The 18,418-nt window shown below is 39.3% G+C and overlaps 1 protein-coding gene across 1 annotated transcript in view; it reads left to right on the forward strand.

Annotated features, from left to right (window-relative positions):
* Nucleotides 1-7,663: 7,663 nt before the first annotated feature.
* Nucleotides 7,664-18,418, forward strand: part of col5a2a (collagen, type V, alpha 2a) — a 44,110-nt gene continuing 33,355 nt past the window's right edge. The window contains exon 1 of the mRNA XM_061692865.1: nt 7,664-7,893. Within this exon, the coding sequence (XP_061548849.1) occupies nt 7,809-7,893 (85 nt within the window). The 5' untranslated portion in view covers nt 7,664-7,808. The remainder of the gene's footprint in view (nt 7,894-18,418) is intronic.

The raw sequence follows: 18,418 nt of genomic DNA on the forward strand, positions 1-18,418 counted from the left end.
ATTTTTATTTTTTTAACTTACTAAAATATAATAAGGATTTTTCACACAGATATCCTGCAAAACTATTGTATTGGGGAATTAATTTGTAAACCAGCAAAACGGCACTTTTACACAGTCGACACGGATCACCGCAATCACATAATAGATGCGTGGGTATCATCTAGCGTGACATATTGTGACATGGCTTTCAACACAACAGGACAGTGTTCTACTTGTAGTATTGGAAGTTCAACTTCACAACCTGGTACCGACATCGCTGCACCCTACACACAGCGACGTCAACTCAGTGTTTTCAATGCATGTGCTTCAAATCTTCGTTCTTACTGTCTTCTTGTCCCAAAACCCCTCAACTTGTGACACAATGTCATGTGTACAGTAACTTTGATCACTTTAGTTTCTACCCATCCTTACTCCCCTTCTTGTTCCTCCCAACTCCTCTGTCTGAAAAGTAAACATGTCCAGCACGCCAAGGCAAGACTCCCATCCCCCTCAAAGATAGCTGGCCAATGACTCATGCTCTGTGGCCTCAGTCCTCCTCACATTTTCCACAAGGTGAAAATCATTTCCTCTCTACCATGTAAAGCCACATGTACATGTGGATATGCATTAGTAAAACCATTATTCTGTACCGATTGTTGTCTGGTTGTTCCATACGCAGTATTTCAAAGGCAAAAACTGGGTGTAATACAAAGGCATGATGTACTGTACGTAGACTCACCAGCCCAATCAACAGGAATTGCATTTTTAGCAGTATTACATTGACACAAATATTTATCAATTGACTTGTCTACTTAGTTCCCATTTATACATCCCATATGGCTGAGGAAATCCATTCCGCTGGTTCTCTCTGCTTCTGGCTTGGAGGAGCGTTCTGGAGTTTGTGAATGATGACTGCAGTGCTATGGTTATGCTTTTTCATTTGGCATCCAGCATTCCTATTTGTTTCCGCCTTCGGGAAGTATGCTGGGACTTGTTCTATTAACTTTTCGACACTCTTTTTAAGAACGTCCGTCATGATTATAAAGCTCCTAGTGCTGTGATCTGAAAGAATGGGAAAGGGGGCAAGAAATCACAGGCTAAATGGATGCAAATGTCTTTTTGCAGGAGCTGATTAAAATGTGTTGGTGAATAGTAGAACGTGATGTCGCTCCTCTGAGTTACATTAGAGGATGAACAGGAAGATCAGACTTCAACCCAAATACACCAACAGGAAGTGGATTGCATTGAGGAACAATCATATGAATTTGGTGCTTCCGATGGGATGTAGATGTCTTCCCCCAGAGACTTGAAAAAAAGTACACTTGCAACACCAGACCATGCGAACCACTCATTAGTAAGCAGAATAGGAAGGTCAGGCTGGAATTTGCTGAAAAGCATAATGACAAGTCTCAAGAATTGTAATAGAAAGTTTTATGGACTGATGAGACAAAGACTCACTTTTACCAAAGTGATTGAAAGGCTCAAACAAGAAAAGAAAGAAAAGGATCTCCTCGTGATCCTCAACATACAAGCTCTTCTGTGAAACTCAGTGGAGGTTATGTCTTGCATAGATTCTTCTCGGAACGGCTACTTAATCTTCCCTGAAGATGTAACGCATGATGGCAGCAGCAAAATTAGCTCAGAAGTCTATAGAAACATTTTGTCTGGCAATTCATAGAAAATGACAACCAAACTCATTGGGTGATACGTCATCATGCAGCAAGATAATAACCCAAAACAATAAAAGGGTTGCCAAGACAATCTCCAGACTTAAAGCCTAAAAAGCTTGCATTCTACCTGCGAAAGAGCAGACCGGAGGGACTAACCACCCAAACAGGATTTCAAATAGGCTAGGGTGAACGCTTTGAAAAGTATATAAAAAAAGAAGAATGTAAAAGTCGGGTGAGTCCGGTAACTTTATTCTTTCTAAGTCTGTGTTTCAATAATTTTGCTCACCTAAAAATATTGAGTTTTGTTCCAAGTAATGCAATCTGAGTTAGGTATCAGAAGCAGATGTGCACTACATATCTGGAAGAAAATCTCTTTTATTTGTCTTTTGACATCAAACGCAAATGTTTTCAGTTGACAGGAAAACTAAAGCAATTGGCCTCCCTGTTCCAATACTTTTGAAAGGGAAGTATACATGGCATGTCTGTACTGGGTTCTCTTAAAGACCCTGTTAAGTGATTTCAATTATTTGTTTCTGAATAGATTAAACGTCTAAAAATAAATGCTGAAAACATGCATAGATTGAGAACAATTTAGTACTGAATTGTTGAGCTATGGCATTACACTCTATTTCACCATTTCAGTTGTCCAGATTTTTTGGGAAAAACAAAGCTCAAGTATGTACTTAAGCTTTCTGGCATGAATCGGCCCTTCCCACTATAGAAGTACTGGAGCGCCTTCATACAATCAGTGGCTACCGTGCACATTTGCGAGTTACTTAGTAATAATAACGGCCTATTCCTATCACTACAACGTGCAGTTAGCTAGCAAGCTTGGCCTACAACCTGTAAAATCTTCCCTGAAGTGTTATGTATTTTGTGTTATTCAGGCTACAGTGTTTCTTATATGTTGACCCACAGACGACCCACAGAGTGAAGAGGTGACTAATTAGGCGACCATGCGAGCTAGCTCTGTAGCTTGCTAGACCACTAGCTGTCTCGCTCTCTTTTATTCATTCAAATTTGACAGGCTTCTTAACAATACTCTACCCTGTCATGTGTCAAATGACATTTTTATTTTCACTTCACATTGTTTTTAAATAAAATATGTACCCTTGACTCAATTGCTCACCAGGAAGACATTAGAAACAATTAATTTCTCAATAATGAAACTACATAATAGCACTCATGTCTCAATGGACTTTAGGTAAACCTCCCTAAAGTCCATTGAGACATGAGTGCTATTATGTAGGTTTAGGTTACCATATTTCCTTGTTTGATGAGAACACAATTTAAACCAATCTCAATGACTGTACACATTCACCAGCCACAACATCGGTTATACATAGGTATTACCCAAAACTGAAAGCATGTTGTAGGCTGTTTGTGTTGCACAATTCATTGACTATTCATTTATTTTTCCCCTCCCAAGTTGTGTTTTGTTATTTTCTCGGATGTCTTGTTGCATTGGGGGTGCATGGGAGCAAGATGACTTAAGCAGATGAGAAAAAGAAACTGCATGTTCAGAAATATCAGCCTTGGCAGTTGAATCTCAGTGCAACGTAACGGTGATGGAGGAGTGTGGAAGTGAGCACAACAGCAGAGTTTTCCATGAGGAAGTCAAGGCTTACATTCTCTTAAGCATTTTCTACCTCATCAAAGCCCACCTTTTATTTGACTTGTCACTAATTTGGTATTGACCAAATTGAATGCATAGTTACTGTGAACTGAAAGTAGTGTGGAAACACGGGTAATTCATGGTTTGAGCTCATATCACATGAACACTGGTTGGAAAAGGCAGATGTTTAAAACTGGCCTAAACACAGCAGTCTGGCACCCAGTGCTTCTCGCAAACAAATACCATATCACTCCTTTTTGTTAGGATTTCTCTTCTGGTTTGGATCTACTGTATATTTGGAACAGACGTTTTGCTGATCACATCCAGTTTGAGATGGTTCAAGCTGGATGGATTGTGTTTTTTTTCAAATGTTTTACAAAGAAAGTTTGGCCCAAGCTAAACAGTATAACGTAGCCATTTCTCAACATCTTCTCTGATTATTGCACCATCCCTCATTCTTTCTAATCTAAAAGACACACATGAAGGTTCACTGTCCTTTACATTCCATTCAAGGAGGGTCATGGCATTTTACCATAGGTCAAATTTGGGTTATTTTCAAAACACTAATTCAAAGTCCTTTTTGTCCATCTTTTAACTCTGGCTATGAATTTCTTACCTGACATTTGTCAGTTGTGCTTCTTCTGCCGTCTGTCTTCTAATCTCTTTAAAGGTGACACAAATAAAATCACAGGAGTAGCACAGTATCCAAAGAAAATGTAATTAAATGTGGGGCAGTTCTGATTAAAATAGCATTTTTTTCCCCCTTCCACTGACCACCATGTCCAAAAAAGCTCCATAGAGATCCCTTTTATGTTTACTTATACATTCATTTCATAACCATCTAGTAGTTCAGTAGTATACACAGACATTTTAATTATACATTTTACTATGTACAATTTCGATACAGATCCTGAGAAACGGTTTATTGAACTGTGGGATTTCTGATTTGGTGCGTTTATGTGGTCTGCAGGAAGCTTATGGAGGCACTTATGAGAGACACCGAAGAGGAGAGACAATAGGTGACAAGACTGTGGACAAGAATGGAGGTGGTATTGGGGGGTGAGGGGGGAGCTGAGTCGGTTGTGTTTATAGAAGTATGCTGACTGAGTTATGTTATTGATATGAGAATGGACTAATTGTAAGTTCTCGAGGATGACACTCAGACACTTTTTAACCTGAGGGGGAAACTAAGGATCAATCAGTTGGTATGGAGAAACTGTCGGCTTTAGATTTGGTGCCTATGCAGTGCCAACCACTGCAATAAATAATATTAGCACAGATATGAGGACAGTCCAGGAAGAAAAATCGATCGTAAGGCCTGTGTATAACAATCAATACAAAAGAACATGATGTACACAAATCTGTAGAGCCCCTTCCTTGCCTCCAGCACTGCACCGCCGTCTTTAGTGAGCAGGAGTTTGCTGGCAGTCTTTGTGGAGCTACAATGTTGATGTTTCACGAGAGGATTGTTGCAGGAGGATCTCTGGATTGGCTCACTTAGGCTTTGTGGGTTGGGCTGACAAGAAAAAACAGCTGTCATTCTCATTAGCTCGTTTGAGCCCCCACCTCTTTTTAAGACACAAACACACACATACTCACACAAACTTATGGCAATCCTGCAAAGAGCTGTTTCCTGCAACTAGACTTGGGACTAGTGTGGAAAGAGCAATCAAGAATTGTTTGCTAACTAATTCCTACTGCTGAATCAATGTAAGATCAATAACGGTATCACTGTAGAGAAGCCTTGTCAGAGACGTACGTGTTGTTTTCAGGCCGTCTCTGGTAAACTCCAGTCACATGACTTGACTCGACTCACGTTGCCAAATTTATGACTTGGGACTTGCTTGGCTAAAACCTATGAGGGACTCCACTTCATTGACTTGGTATTATTCATGAGGCTCGTCTCGACTTAGACTTGAACTACAAGACTACAAGACAAGAATCTTGCCTGTTTACCTTTGAAAATCTGCGAACCTCACAACCTACCCGTATGTTTTGATGCAGAGAGCAGAGGCCACCTCATGAAGCAAGTATCATGGAGAGTGCATCTTCGATTACATTTACTGTAGCTTTAAGGAGGAAGTTTTTGATAAAAACAAGAAAAAGAGAATGGCAACATGCAGGTGTGCACCTCAAAGACAAGAGACGAGAAGTAAGACATCTAACTTTATCCGTCACTGTAAAAGTCATAACGACAGGTAAGCTGCATTAACTTTAGTCACCGATAGCTCGTCAAACATGAAGCTTCATGTCAGTTGTGTGTTTAAATTGAAAAAACTATAATAATAGACAATACAGAGATTGTTTTGGGACCATTAATGTGAGTCCGAATGTGTTAGTACACCAACCTATGCAAGTACAGATACTGAATGCAAACTGGCTAATGTCTTAATAACACATGATGTGACTAAGCAAGATTTTATGACTTCGTATCATTTGCTAACCCACGTAATAACTTGTTTGAAATTTAGTGGGGACTTGAATTGATTTGTTTGACTGTTTTTTTTATTTTTGCCACAGTAACTTAGGGGTTTCTTGAAGCTTGAAGGTTAACACTTGAGAACTACTTATGAAATACATTCAAAGAGGAATCAGTGGCATTTAAAATTTTAGCTTGACAGAACTGCCTTATCAGTCGAGGTGACACAGTAAATGCTTGATGTTCAGATAAATTACATATGCTTTAAACCTCTGTGTATTTTAAACTAAAACAGGATATTTTATATCTTAGAATTGGTTCATGTCATGCATAGATTTAGAACGTCCTCATGTAAAAGTGTCACTGGAAGCATGTCCCCAATACTCTTAAGTCAGGAGGTGACGACCTGCACCTTCAAAATTTACACCCTGCATTCCTTTATCTTGACCACCTACTATGATGGCCACCCACAGTGACTATCACACACTTTATCAGTTTGCAGTTTACCTCTCGCGGACAGTCCGACTGAACGACACCCTTGATTTTCAGCACAAGACAGCAGTATACAGTCTACAGCGTTTACTTTATTTTATTTATTTTGTTGTTGTTGTTGTTACAAGTTTGTGTGTTATAAACTCTATATTACTGCCTAAAGAGAACAAGTTTTTTTTCCCAAGCTCTTTCCTTGCTGTTTGGTTCACCAAAAGACTGCAATAAAATGGTCTTTTGTGATCTTGTACTGCGGCCACTTCTGTCAAGAGTCAGAATCTGTGGCATCTTTTAACCTCCGTTATCTTCAAATTTACACAAATTATTATTTTTAATCCTCTGGATCATATATACATTATAGATTATAAAATACATTAAATTTAGTCAGCTAGAGTTACTTTGTTTCTTGAGAGGTTAAATAACGATAAATGTATTTCTTGTTTTTCCTCCCCCAGTTAAACGCAGCCAAAATGACCCCAAAGAACACCAACACATACGTGCACAGGACATGTTAATTTTTATTTAGTGTACCCAGTTGTCCCCATTAAAGTATAACAAAATAATAAAAAAAAGTCAATAATTAATTTATTCATTTAATGATGTTACGTTTTTTTTTCTGGGCAGGACGGTGTGCGACAGGTTAGAGCGTCAGCCTCACAGTTCTGAGGACCCAGGTTCAATCCCCGGCCCCGCCTGTGTGGAGTTTGCATGTTCTCCCCGTGCTTGCGTGGGTTTTCTCCGGGCACTCCGGCTTCCTCCCACATCCCAAAAACATGCATGGTAGTTTAATTGACAACTCTAAATTGCCCGTAGGTGTGACTGTGAGTGGGAATGGTTGTTTGTTTGTATGTGCCCCCTCCCGATTGCCTGGCAACAACTTCTGGGCGTACCCCGCCTCCTGCCCGATGATAGCTGGTATAGGCTCCAGCACGCCCGCGACCCTAGTGAGGAGAAGCAGCTCACAGAATGGATGGATGGACTTTTTTTTCTCAAGAACAACAACATGTTTAATTATCTAAATCTGTTAGAAACATAAGTCCCCAAACATCTTGTCCACTCCATTACTATTTTAATTACATTCTGTATACTGTATGCATGTTCGTGGAGGCTAATTCACTCATGTTTATGTTTCAGTGTACAAATATGTGAACTTAACCATTTTCACTGGATACGTTGATTACGCTTAAGCCAAGCAGAACAAGTTTCATACTAAAAATACATTAAACTGTTGTTAATATATTCATGAAATGGGTTGATTTCAACCAAAAATTATCTGGAAGGTGAAAGACTCTGTGTTCAGACTCTTGCAAACTGGTGGCATAAAGAATGATTGGAAAGTATACAAAGTTGTGAACATGGGTGTAGTTCTCTCAGCCACTGTGAGAGGGATGGGAGAGGGCTGACAAAAGGGGGAGGAAAATTAGGCTGGCCAGCATTCTTCTCATTTAAAGCTGTAACTACACCAAAAAAAAAAAAAAAAAAAAGCACTCAGGCAGTCTGGGCTGGGTCTGCTTGCTGCTTACAAGGAGAGGCTCTTTGGTATTCATGCAGTGATAACCTAATCTTTTTCTCCCCTTTTTTTTAATCCCTTACCCCCTTTTCACTCACAAGGGAGTCTCATGTCTTTCTTATAGACATGATGGACTTTGTACATTTAAGGACTTTCCTTTTTTTGGTGCTCTCCATCGCTCAGGTTTTGATTGTTACATGCCAGGATGATGGTAAGTGAACCCCACCTCCTCGCCTTATTTGCTGTTTATTTGAATTCCTGATTACTGTGTGACTGAAAAAGCTGTTTGGTCGCTCTCTATAAACTGACTGAGCGTGTGCTTGTTTTCATTTAAAACAAAACAGTTCACGGTCGTTTTATTCCCGCTCCATTGCGAAAGATGCTTGGGGATGAGTTGGTTGAGTTGGATGAGTTGGATAAGCTGTACAAAAGTAGTTCAGTGATTGTCTGCATGTTACAATAGAAAACATGTAAAAGTGATAGGACAGAAGTGTCTGTTTTGTGCAGAATTTTGGAGATGTTGAAGTTTTGCATGTGAGCAAATGTGGACATCTGTCAGTGATTGCAAGTGATGTCACCTTCAGGCTCTGAAAAAAAAATGCAAAGAAGGGAAACAAGCACCTTTGTGGTTTTGCATGACTCCTGCACAACTCCCATCATTGGAACATTCATTATGTGTTACCACAAACCCCCAACCCGCCTACCGTCTGCCATCCCGCCATTGCGCTACATTGTACATCTGCAAAGACAATTTCATTGCTAAGATTCATGTGTCTGAGAGGGAACGGGGACTGACTGCTATGTTAATTTGGGGCAGATGTGAAGGGACTTGGGGGGGTTCAGTGGGGGGGATTTTGCCTGCCGGAGTCTCTTAGTCATGGGAAGGCCCAGGATGACTGATGGGGGCTGCTAAAGTCTTCAGCTGGCAATCCGAGGAGGTGGAACACCTGAGTGTTCTTGTTTTAGTTGACCTGTGCTTCCCCCATTTTTTTTCTCTTCTCAGTAGGATAATTTGATCTCCTGATGTCACACAGTGATGATGTCATTGATCTCTCTGAGCACTACGAGGCTCGTCTGATGTCTCCTATACTGTGCTGGCCAAAGAAGTCTTTCAATGAAGTTTACACTAGCCGCTGAGAAATTGAATGAATTTGTAGGACGTTTTCACAGGGTGTTAATAAATATGAAAGATACAGTGCCATCTTGTGGTAAATGTAGATTATTAAATGACAAAATGTCGCCATTAATTTTAATTTGTTTCTCAGGAACGGTATTAATGCTCCTGGGTCAGACTGACCCAGGCCGCTATTATTGATCCAAAAGTGTTAGAACCGAAAACATCCCAGTTAACGTGGTTTATACCTAGTTAGTAACCATTTTATTACATTTGTTGATTATACTTATTAAACCAAGGAGAAGAGGTTTTGCATTGAACAACTACTTTTTAGTTTAAAGTGGGTCAATCTGACCCACAACATTCCAAACTCAAATGTAAACGTAAATAATATATATATATATATTTTTAAAATTTAAATTACTTCACAGTTGTGCTTTTAAGTTTACACCCTGGCATAATTTGAATGATCTCCTGAAACACATTTATTTTACTTTTCAATGGATTCACATGAAACTTTAAGGCCAATCAGAACACTACATAGCAAGAAAGAAAATAATGGGAAGGTCCCCATTTATGTATCAGTCATATTTTCTCTCAAAAATCATTAATATTTCACAAATTCTTCCAGGGTAAGTAAACTTTGGAGCACAGCTGTAACTATGTCGATATTGCCTTGAGAGCAATTGTGCTGACAAGCTGTAAAGCCACACCGACATTGCGAAATAAAAAAATAGAAAAAGCCAGTCCCTTGCAAAATTTACCAGTTAAATTCATTCTAATTAAAACACCTAACATGACTGCTGCTATGTACTTTTCCAACTTTGCAGCACAATTGTCTGTGTATACTTGTTCTCTGTGACCCTGAAGTCATCTTTCCATAGATTATTAATTTTTTTTTGCTGCCAAAAAAGTGGAAATCTCGCTCAAACCTTTTTTTCTCGTATGACTAAAGGAAAATGTGTTTCACCTTTTTGAATTAAGAGGATCCACTGTTAAGGCTTCTCTTCGCCATGGCCTCTTGTAGGGTGGAAACAGTCCTAACACAATATCAAGAAATCCTGACTAAAGTTACTGCTCTGGTTCGATGGCACTTCTGAGATGGAAAACTCTAGTGCGGTTGGCTGTTGACGAGTCCTACATAGCTGCAAGCTGAGACATTTCTGTCCAAATGGTTTTGGACAGAAAAGTCAGCAAAAAAAAAGTTGTCTGGAGGGCAATGGCTTTGCTGGAAAGATTTCTGAGGAACCTGGTGGGATTTGAGAAAGATACACTGAAAGCTCAAATCACGTAGAGTTACATAGCACTGGATGAAAGTCATATGCTTGCACATGTGTGGACAGTTTGCTTGCACGTGAACATTTTAGTATTTTTTTTTGGGAGGGGGGGGTGCAGTTGGCATCACCAAAAAGACTCCTAAGCTCACTGGAGGAAATGGCATAGATCAAAGGTTCTCAAACTTTTGCGGAAACTGTTCCTTGACCCCACTCATAATCCGAATGCCAAATAAATAAAACTCGCTACTTTTATTTATTAGATGTTTCATAAAAAGCAGTTCATTTAAATGTATCCATCCATGCTAGCTAATGCTAACAACATGGCTATGAACTGAGAGGAGCTTGTCTACTAAAGCACAGTCAATATTGCCAACTTTGTCATTTGGTTGCTACATTTAGCAACTTTTCCGACCGCTCTATGACTATTAAAAAACAAACAAACAAATAAAAAGCATTTAATTACTGCAAAGAAACAGACAACATGAGCAGAATTATTTTCACATTGTTCGCCATATGACAAAAAAGGAGCCCATGGAAGGCAATCAACCGTTGAACATTTCCAAAGACGTGTCAATTTTTACGTTGCAAAAACAACGATCTATTTGAATGTTGGAAACATTTGACCCAAGGTAGTATGTCATATCATATCAGACAATGACATTATGGCTGTAAAACGTCTTCAAAGATGCCACTTAGGGCCTCACATCAAAGAGCAGTTTAACTGTGTTCGTGGGTAAACCATCCTGTTGTGTTTCCGGTCAAATTGACCCATTTCCATGTCACAAAAAGGGGGGATTTATTTTTTATGTTTTTGCTCTGAAACTTAGAAATGGGATTAACAATGACATTTTACCCTTTTTCAGTCAATACTCCTGGCATGTTGTGGGTAAAATTTACTCATTTTAAAGTATTTTTTTAAGTATTATTATTAAGTAGTGTTGTGGCTTACCGGTAGGTTTAATCAAGTACAAATGGGTTAACGGCGTAATGGAGTTCACAAGGAGATATAAACAATGTTTATCTAGATTTGTTTCATTTCTGATACATTTGTAAGTTTAAACGTGATGCGGGTCAAAGTGACCCAGCAAAATTATTGCTGTTGATGAGAAACGAACATCACAGGAGGGTTAATATTGACCGAAACAATGTTTATTGGGATTTTTATTTCCATTTCAAACACATTTAGATAGTCACACCAGGTCAGATTGACCCAGGTACATTATCGCTGTCCCTGAAAAACGAAGGTAACAGGAGGGTTAAACTAGTGGCCTACTTTGGAATATCTCAGCATCACCTGCTTATTGCAAACCATCACAGCAAAACCGGCTCAAAAAAAATCCTTCTTTCAGAGAATTAAACAGTGAAAAAGCTCTGCTTTTCCAAATCAACAAAATCCACTTTGACTTCCAAATTGTTTCCAGTTGTTTTCACCACATCACCGACATCACAACAAAAGGGCTGCTATTCAGCAGGCGTTCCGTCCAAACAGAAGAACTCAACCAGGTCCGCAGACATCTTTGATTAGAACCACATGCTGCATTTTTAAGCTATGACTCGATTGCACACATTTTTCCCTCCCGCTGTTAAGGAGATCTCGTTGCATACTTTCACATTGAACTCTCATTTCAAACGGACAACGTTCCGCTCGTTACCTAATGTTTAAAGAGTCGATTTCGTCGACTTGGTGGCGAAACGACGTCCGTGAGGACGACAACTTCATGGGTACTCCTTAGAAATGAAAGGATTGCAAGTCAGCAAATGGAGGCTTGGGCGGAAGGGAGAGAGGGGATGCTTTCCAGATGTTTAAACTCGTCGCTTTAGCTCTATTTGGAAAATATTACAGAATCGGCCCCCGTCACTGTGCAAATACTTTAAATGGACGATTTCAGCTTACGGATGACTGACTGACGAAAAGTTGAGTGAACAACTTACAGGATGTTGATTCTTAAGCATCTTTTGCATTGATCATCTAGTTAGAGCTTCCTTTACCCTTGACTTGTTAATCTCCAAAACTTTCAGCTCTCACACATGAGCTTGACAGGTTAGCTGGACTGACACAAGCGACAATGTACTGCATTGAAAATCGTTTTTTTTTTAAATAATTTGTTGTTGCACCTTCGTTCTGCCCTTCTCAAATATGAAAGCATTGAACCAAAGTAACACGTAGTACTAAAAACTTTTTTTTTTATGAGCGTCTTCATAGAAAATGTCGATTTCTGAAATCAGTCCTCTCAGTAAAATTTATTCATTCATTTATTTCTTGTGTTAATTTTTTACCAGGAGTATTCATGGGTCAAGGTGACCCACTCTACATTTATTCAGCATGAAAATATAATTACAAAATGCAAGTTAGATTTTTCTATAAAAAATCTATGATTTGTAAAATCCATGGAACGGGAGATCGACAGGCGGATCGGTGCAGCGTCTGCAGTGATGCGGACTTTGTATCGATCCGTTGTGGTAAAGAAGGAGCTAAGCCGAAAGGCGAAGCTCTCGATTTACCGGTCGATCTACGTTCCTACCCTCACCTATGGTCACGAGCTGTGGGTCGTGACCGAAAGAACAAGATCCCGGATACAAGTGGCCGAAATGAGTTTCCTCCGCAGGGTGTCTGGGCTCTCCCTTAGAGATAGGGTGAGAAGCTCGGTCATCCGGGAGGATCTCAGAGTAGAGCCGTTGCTCCTTCACATCGAGAGGAGCCAGATGAGGTGGCTGGGGCAGCTGATTCGGATGCCTCCTGGACGCCTCCCTGGTGAGGTGTTCCAGGCACGTCTCAACGGGATGAGACCCCGGGGACGACCCAGGACACGCTGGAGAGACTACATCCTTCGGCTGGCCTGGGAACGCCTCGGGATCCCCGTGGAAGAGCTGGATGAAGTGGCTGGGGAAAGGGAAGTCTGGGCATCCCGGCATCTCCGGGCACTCCGGTTTCCTCCCACATCCCAAAAACATGCATGGTCGGTTAATTGAAGTCTCTAAATTGCCCCTAGGTGTGAATGTGAGTGTGAATGGTTGTTTGTTTATGTGTGCCCTGGGATTGGCTGGCAACCATTTCAGGGTGTCCCGCTCCCCTGCCCGAAGATAGCTGGGATAGGCTCCAGCACGCCCGCGACCCTTGTGAGGATAAGCGGCTTGGAAAATGGATGGATTGATGGATACAGTATAAAGGAAACGTAACTTGTGAGGACAACAACTCTAAATTTGTCAATTTCAAGTGTCCTATAAAAATCTCTTGCCATTTTATTCCTCATTTTGGTTCACATTCAAATGATGTACTGTATGTACCATATAGACATTTGGCTGCATAATGGCTGTTGATACAGCTGGCTCTCGTTGCCCAGGTCATCTCGAGGGCTTTACCCTCTGGATCTTATCCTCTATAGGTTGGCCCCGTCTTGCTGTAATCCTGCACTCCCTCGGTGCATGTTTTCCGTCACCCCTGGTGATTATTTCAAACACTACTCTAATTGGTTTTAACCTTTCGATTTCACAAGATGTAATGTTCCACCTGGGGAAGTCTTCCTGTCGATAATGATCCAGGAAAATTACTACATAGCTCTTTAGTTGCTATAATGTTTCTCTTTTTTGTGGGAAATGTGAAGCCTTAGAAAATGTCTTTGGATATGTTGTTACAAATAATCCAGAACAAACGATGTGATGTAAACTTAAAAAGACAGAAGTTACTTGTTACAACTGAGATAATATCCACTGTCAGTCACTGAAAACGTCAAGCTCACTTTACTAAATGCCACAAAATGGTGACTGGAGGCCATAATTGCAGGTTGCGGCCCAACCTAAATTCTAAGTTGTAGCAAGGTTGTGTACGCCGCGACTGCAGAGGATGAAGGACTGCGGTGGCGTACCGCCTGTTGGTGGGCGATGAGGGTTTGCAATGTGTTTGGCCTCTTCACAGCTTGTTGGACAGATGATTTTTTGGGAAAGTGAAGAGGTGGGTTATATATATATTAATAAAAGATATATTAATAAAATACAAAAAATCTACATTTTTAAAATTGCAATAAATACTTGGTTAATGTGTTTATTGTAAGTAATAAAATATAAATATTAAACAATTTAACATTTAACATATTGTATTGATTAGAATAAGTGGTTAATTTACTTATTGTAAATAATAGAATCAAAGTTGTAAAATACAGTTATTTTACAGAGACATTTAACCAGTGTATTAATCATTATTAAATTAATCATTATTAACTTACATATACATAATAAAATATATCCAGCATGAGAATGAATTAATTCAATATTTTTAAAAATCAAATTGTACATACACATTTGAACCTTTTTTAACCTCATCTACCAATGACCTTGTCCTATGTTTATTTTAAAAATCAAATTTGGCACTTGAACATAAAAGTGTAAAAGCTGTATACTGGACTGTACTTTGAGGGTCAGAAATAGACTTATACTATTCTCCTCAAATATTCGTTTTGCTGCAAAAATTCATAACTGAATTTGATATTTATGATAGCTTGACTGAAGCGGACCACACATTGCAGAATCCCCCAGTGTTTCATATTTCTCCACCGAACCGATAAAAAGTTCCAGTTTACGGGGTTTCCTTTTCTGTCATACTCGTGCTATAATATTGCAGATGTTCGAATATGTCGGATAAACACGTGTAAAAGTCATTGGGACTACTTTCAGCAGGAGGACTCCCCTGTTTCGAGCTGACAAGACTATTGGCACATAGACTGTATAAATCTAAAACAGCAACGTCAATCTGACCAGATTTTCGATGTAAAAAATATATACATACTATTCAAAATAAGCATTTTTCTCACATTTTGTGGTTCAATTTCTGAACGAAAATTTGCATGTGGCTCCACAACTCAGAGGTAAATCTTAACAACACTTGAGAGCAGTGGTTCTCCAAGTTTTCACACCAAGCACCGCCTAGACAGCTTTGTTGTGCACCAGTTACCACCACCATGACCAACATTAGTAGCATCGTCGGCCAAAGTGTTAGTAAAAAACTACACTGAGATTTTATTCCCAAGTATAGTTAATATTATTGAAAGCCACGTTATGCACAGTACTAAAATAATGATTGAATTTAAGTGTTTTGGTCATAAAAGTTAAATTAAAAAAATACACTCAAATACATGCTTAAAACAAATAGTCCTTCGAGATTAATTGCAAATATATTGAAATTTAAAGTTAAATACAATTACTACTCCTACAAATACAGTACTTAGGCAGTGATTCTTTGTTATCCACTACAGGGAGCAACACTAGTGGTATACTGTACATCACACACTTTCAAGCATCAAAATACTTCAACAAAACTACTACTACCACTACAGATTTTTTAAGAATGTATATATTACTGTAAGAATGTAGTCTTATGCAAATTTACCTGAAAGAATGGTATTTTCTCTTGTTATAGTATGAATAATTATGTACATGAGATGTTGTGTCAAAATAATAGCAAAAATATAATTTTTTCCCTGTATATACTTAATACAATATTTCTAATAAACAAATATCATAATACTTGGTAAAACATTGTTTTTATATAGCTCTTTTCAACTTAGTGTTAATTGGATCAATAATTAGTTAGTTAGTTAGGTATTTAGGTAGGTAGGTAGGTAGGTTGGTAGGGAGGTAGGTAGGTTGGTTGGTTCGTTGGTCAGAGGATTGGGTGCTTGGTTGTAGTTTGTTATTATTTACCTTGTCACTTATTTTGTTTGTTAGTGGGTTAGTAAATCAGCTCGTCTGTCAGTTAGATATTAGGTCGGTTGCTGTGTTCGTTTGTCAGGAGGTTAGTTTGTAACTCAGTATTTTACTAAGAGGGGACTAACTGTGAATCCAAGACTAAAGTATGGAGTTTGGAAATTGGCAGATTGACAAAATTATTAAAATGTCTCTCGAGGTTATCGGTTGTGTGTAAAATAGATATACATGGAGGTACGACAAATTTTAAAGGTTATGTGAATCAAAAAAGGAATGTTTTACATCCATAAATCTGCATTGGATGTGTCGGAATCACTTTTGTGTGTGATGGACTCTGATGGTGTCCTGTCAAGATGTGAGTTACTAGACAGAAGGGATGCATTATTTGAGCACAATGCGTGTCTGTGCCGTCCAAGTCAATGTTCCTGAACAATCACTTCTCACATTGTGTCGGACCAATGAGATGCGGAAATGTGTCTGCTTGCGCTGAGTGACTCTCAGCGTCGTTATCCTCGATGACTTCATGCGAGGGAGAATTTTATGGTTGTGGAAAGCGTTTTGAATGCAGATGTTGGCACATTTTTATGCACATCAGCTTTAACCCCTTCTCCTCCCTTCATATCTCAGGAACAGCAATAATGTTCCCGGGTCAATTTGACCCCATTTAATTGTCCAACAGTGTCCTAAATGGAAAAGAATGATATTCACATGGATGTAGAAAATCCTCAAAGTTGATATTTAATCCTCCTGTTATGTTGACACATTTAGAAGGTAAATAAATTGTAAGCAACATTTACAATTAAAAATAATTATTTTCACACATTTGCAAAGAAACAGTTAGTTATGGAGATCATGATGAAAATTTTCTTCTTTGTTTCTGAGACTTTCGGATATTTAAACACACCCCAGGTCAAACTGACCAAGCAACTAAATATTTTTTTCCTACAGAAATCGTATTATCGTATTATCTCTCGGCTCTGTAATTTGAAACAGACAAACTGCAGTCATGTTTAATCACATTTGTTCCATTGTCATAAAATACTTCTGGAGCTTTAAAGTCCTGATTTCTGATTGGGTGAGTGGAAATCAAACTATAAAATAATAAAGGTTTGTGTAGTAAAGTTGTGTGAATGCAGGATACAAGTCGCATGAGAATGTGGACGGCTCTAAGGGGTTGTTTGGAACTCATCCTGAACAGCACATTTATAATCAGTGTTTCCCAACCTTCATTGAGCTAAGGCACATATTTTAACATGAGAAAAATCTTAGGGCACTCCACCAGAATTTTTTTTTTTTTACAAAAAATATCCATCCATTTTCTGAGCCGCTTCTCCTCACTAGGGTCGCGGGAGTGCCTATCCCAGCTATCATCGGGCAGGAGGCGGGGTACACCCTGAACTGGTTGCCAGCACTCGCAGGGCACACATAAACAAACAACCATTCACACTCACATTCACACCTATGGGCAATTTAGAGTCTTTAATTAACCAAGCATGCATGTTTTTGGGATGTGGGAGGAAACTGGAGTGCCCGGAGAAAACCCACACAGGCACTGGGAGAACAAGCAAACTCCACACAGGCGGGGCTGGGGATTGAACCAAGGTCCTCAGAACTATGAGGCATACGCTCTAACCAGTCGTCCACCGTGCCGCCTACAAAAAAAATTTATTAACTGAAATAATGATGTTCTTGTCTCAATTTACTCCCAAATGTACTTATGCAGTGTGAAATGCGGGCCTGTTTAGTTTAACGCAAAGCTATTATTCTGTTGTATGAATGGCAAGAGGTGGATATATAGGTTTATTGTAGATTCTGCCATCGAGTGGAAGAACGCGTAATTGCTCTGCCTGTCACTCTACGTCACTGGCACAGATAGATGAACATAGATCCATTATTTGCAGTGAATGAAGTATAGTTTGGGGGAAATTTTATTTTAAAAAAGCGAAAAGAAAAAAAATTCCCGTGGCATTTAGGAATCACTGATCTAAATAATTCCATTCTCGGCCCCCTGACGTCCAAAAAGACTTGCTTAACTCCCTTATGGTAGTTCACTTAAAGTGGAATTTCCCTTGTTAATGTTGGCTCTGGATTGTCTTTTGCAATTAAAGCCAAACAACAGACCTGATCTTATGTCTTTCGTACCCACGGAGAGTTGAACTAATGATGGCGCTGATGGTGGTTTATTGGTGATTGCGTGTATACGACATTGCTTTCCTTCCGTCATTAGAGAAGCATTGCTGCGGCGCACACAGATGTGGATGACATGTTGTGTAAAATATGCGAGTGTTCGTGTTGAGGGGAGCTGTTTCCAACATGGTAGGCAGCAGAATCTGCTAGAAATCCTCCGCATGTACAGACACAGACCTGCATGGTAGTTGTGTGTTCTGTCTTAATCTCACACGAAATGTGTGTGTGTGTGTGTCTGTTTGTGTGTGTCTAATTTATGCATAGCAAGCATCAGTTTGGCAGATAGCAGACAATTCTGAAAAAATAATCTTCAGGCTGTTTATTGCCACTCCCCATTCAAGGTTGTTTTCAAAGCTAAACATAAAACAAAGAGAATTACACATTGTGTATTTAAAACAACCACATAGCTTAGCTTAAAGTCTGTTTAGCGTAATGCTGATAAACAACGCAAAAGTACAAAT

The sequence above is a fragment of the Phycodurus eques genome, chromosome 12, assembly GCF_024500275.1.
Source record: "Phycodurus eques isolate BA_2022a chromosome 12, UOR_Pequ_1.1, whole genome shotgun sequence".
Taxonomy (NCBI): Eukaryota; Metazoa; Chordata; class Actinopteri; order Syngnathiformes; family Syngnathidae; genus Phycodurus; species Phycodurus eques.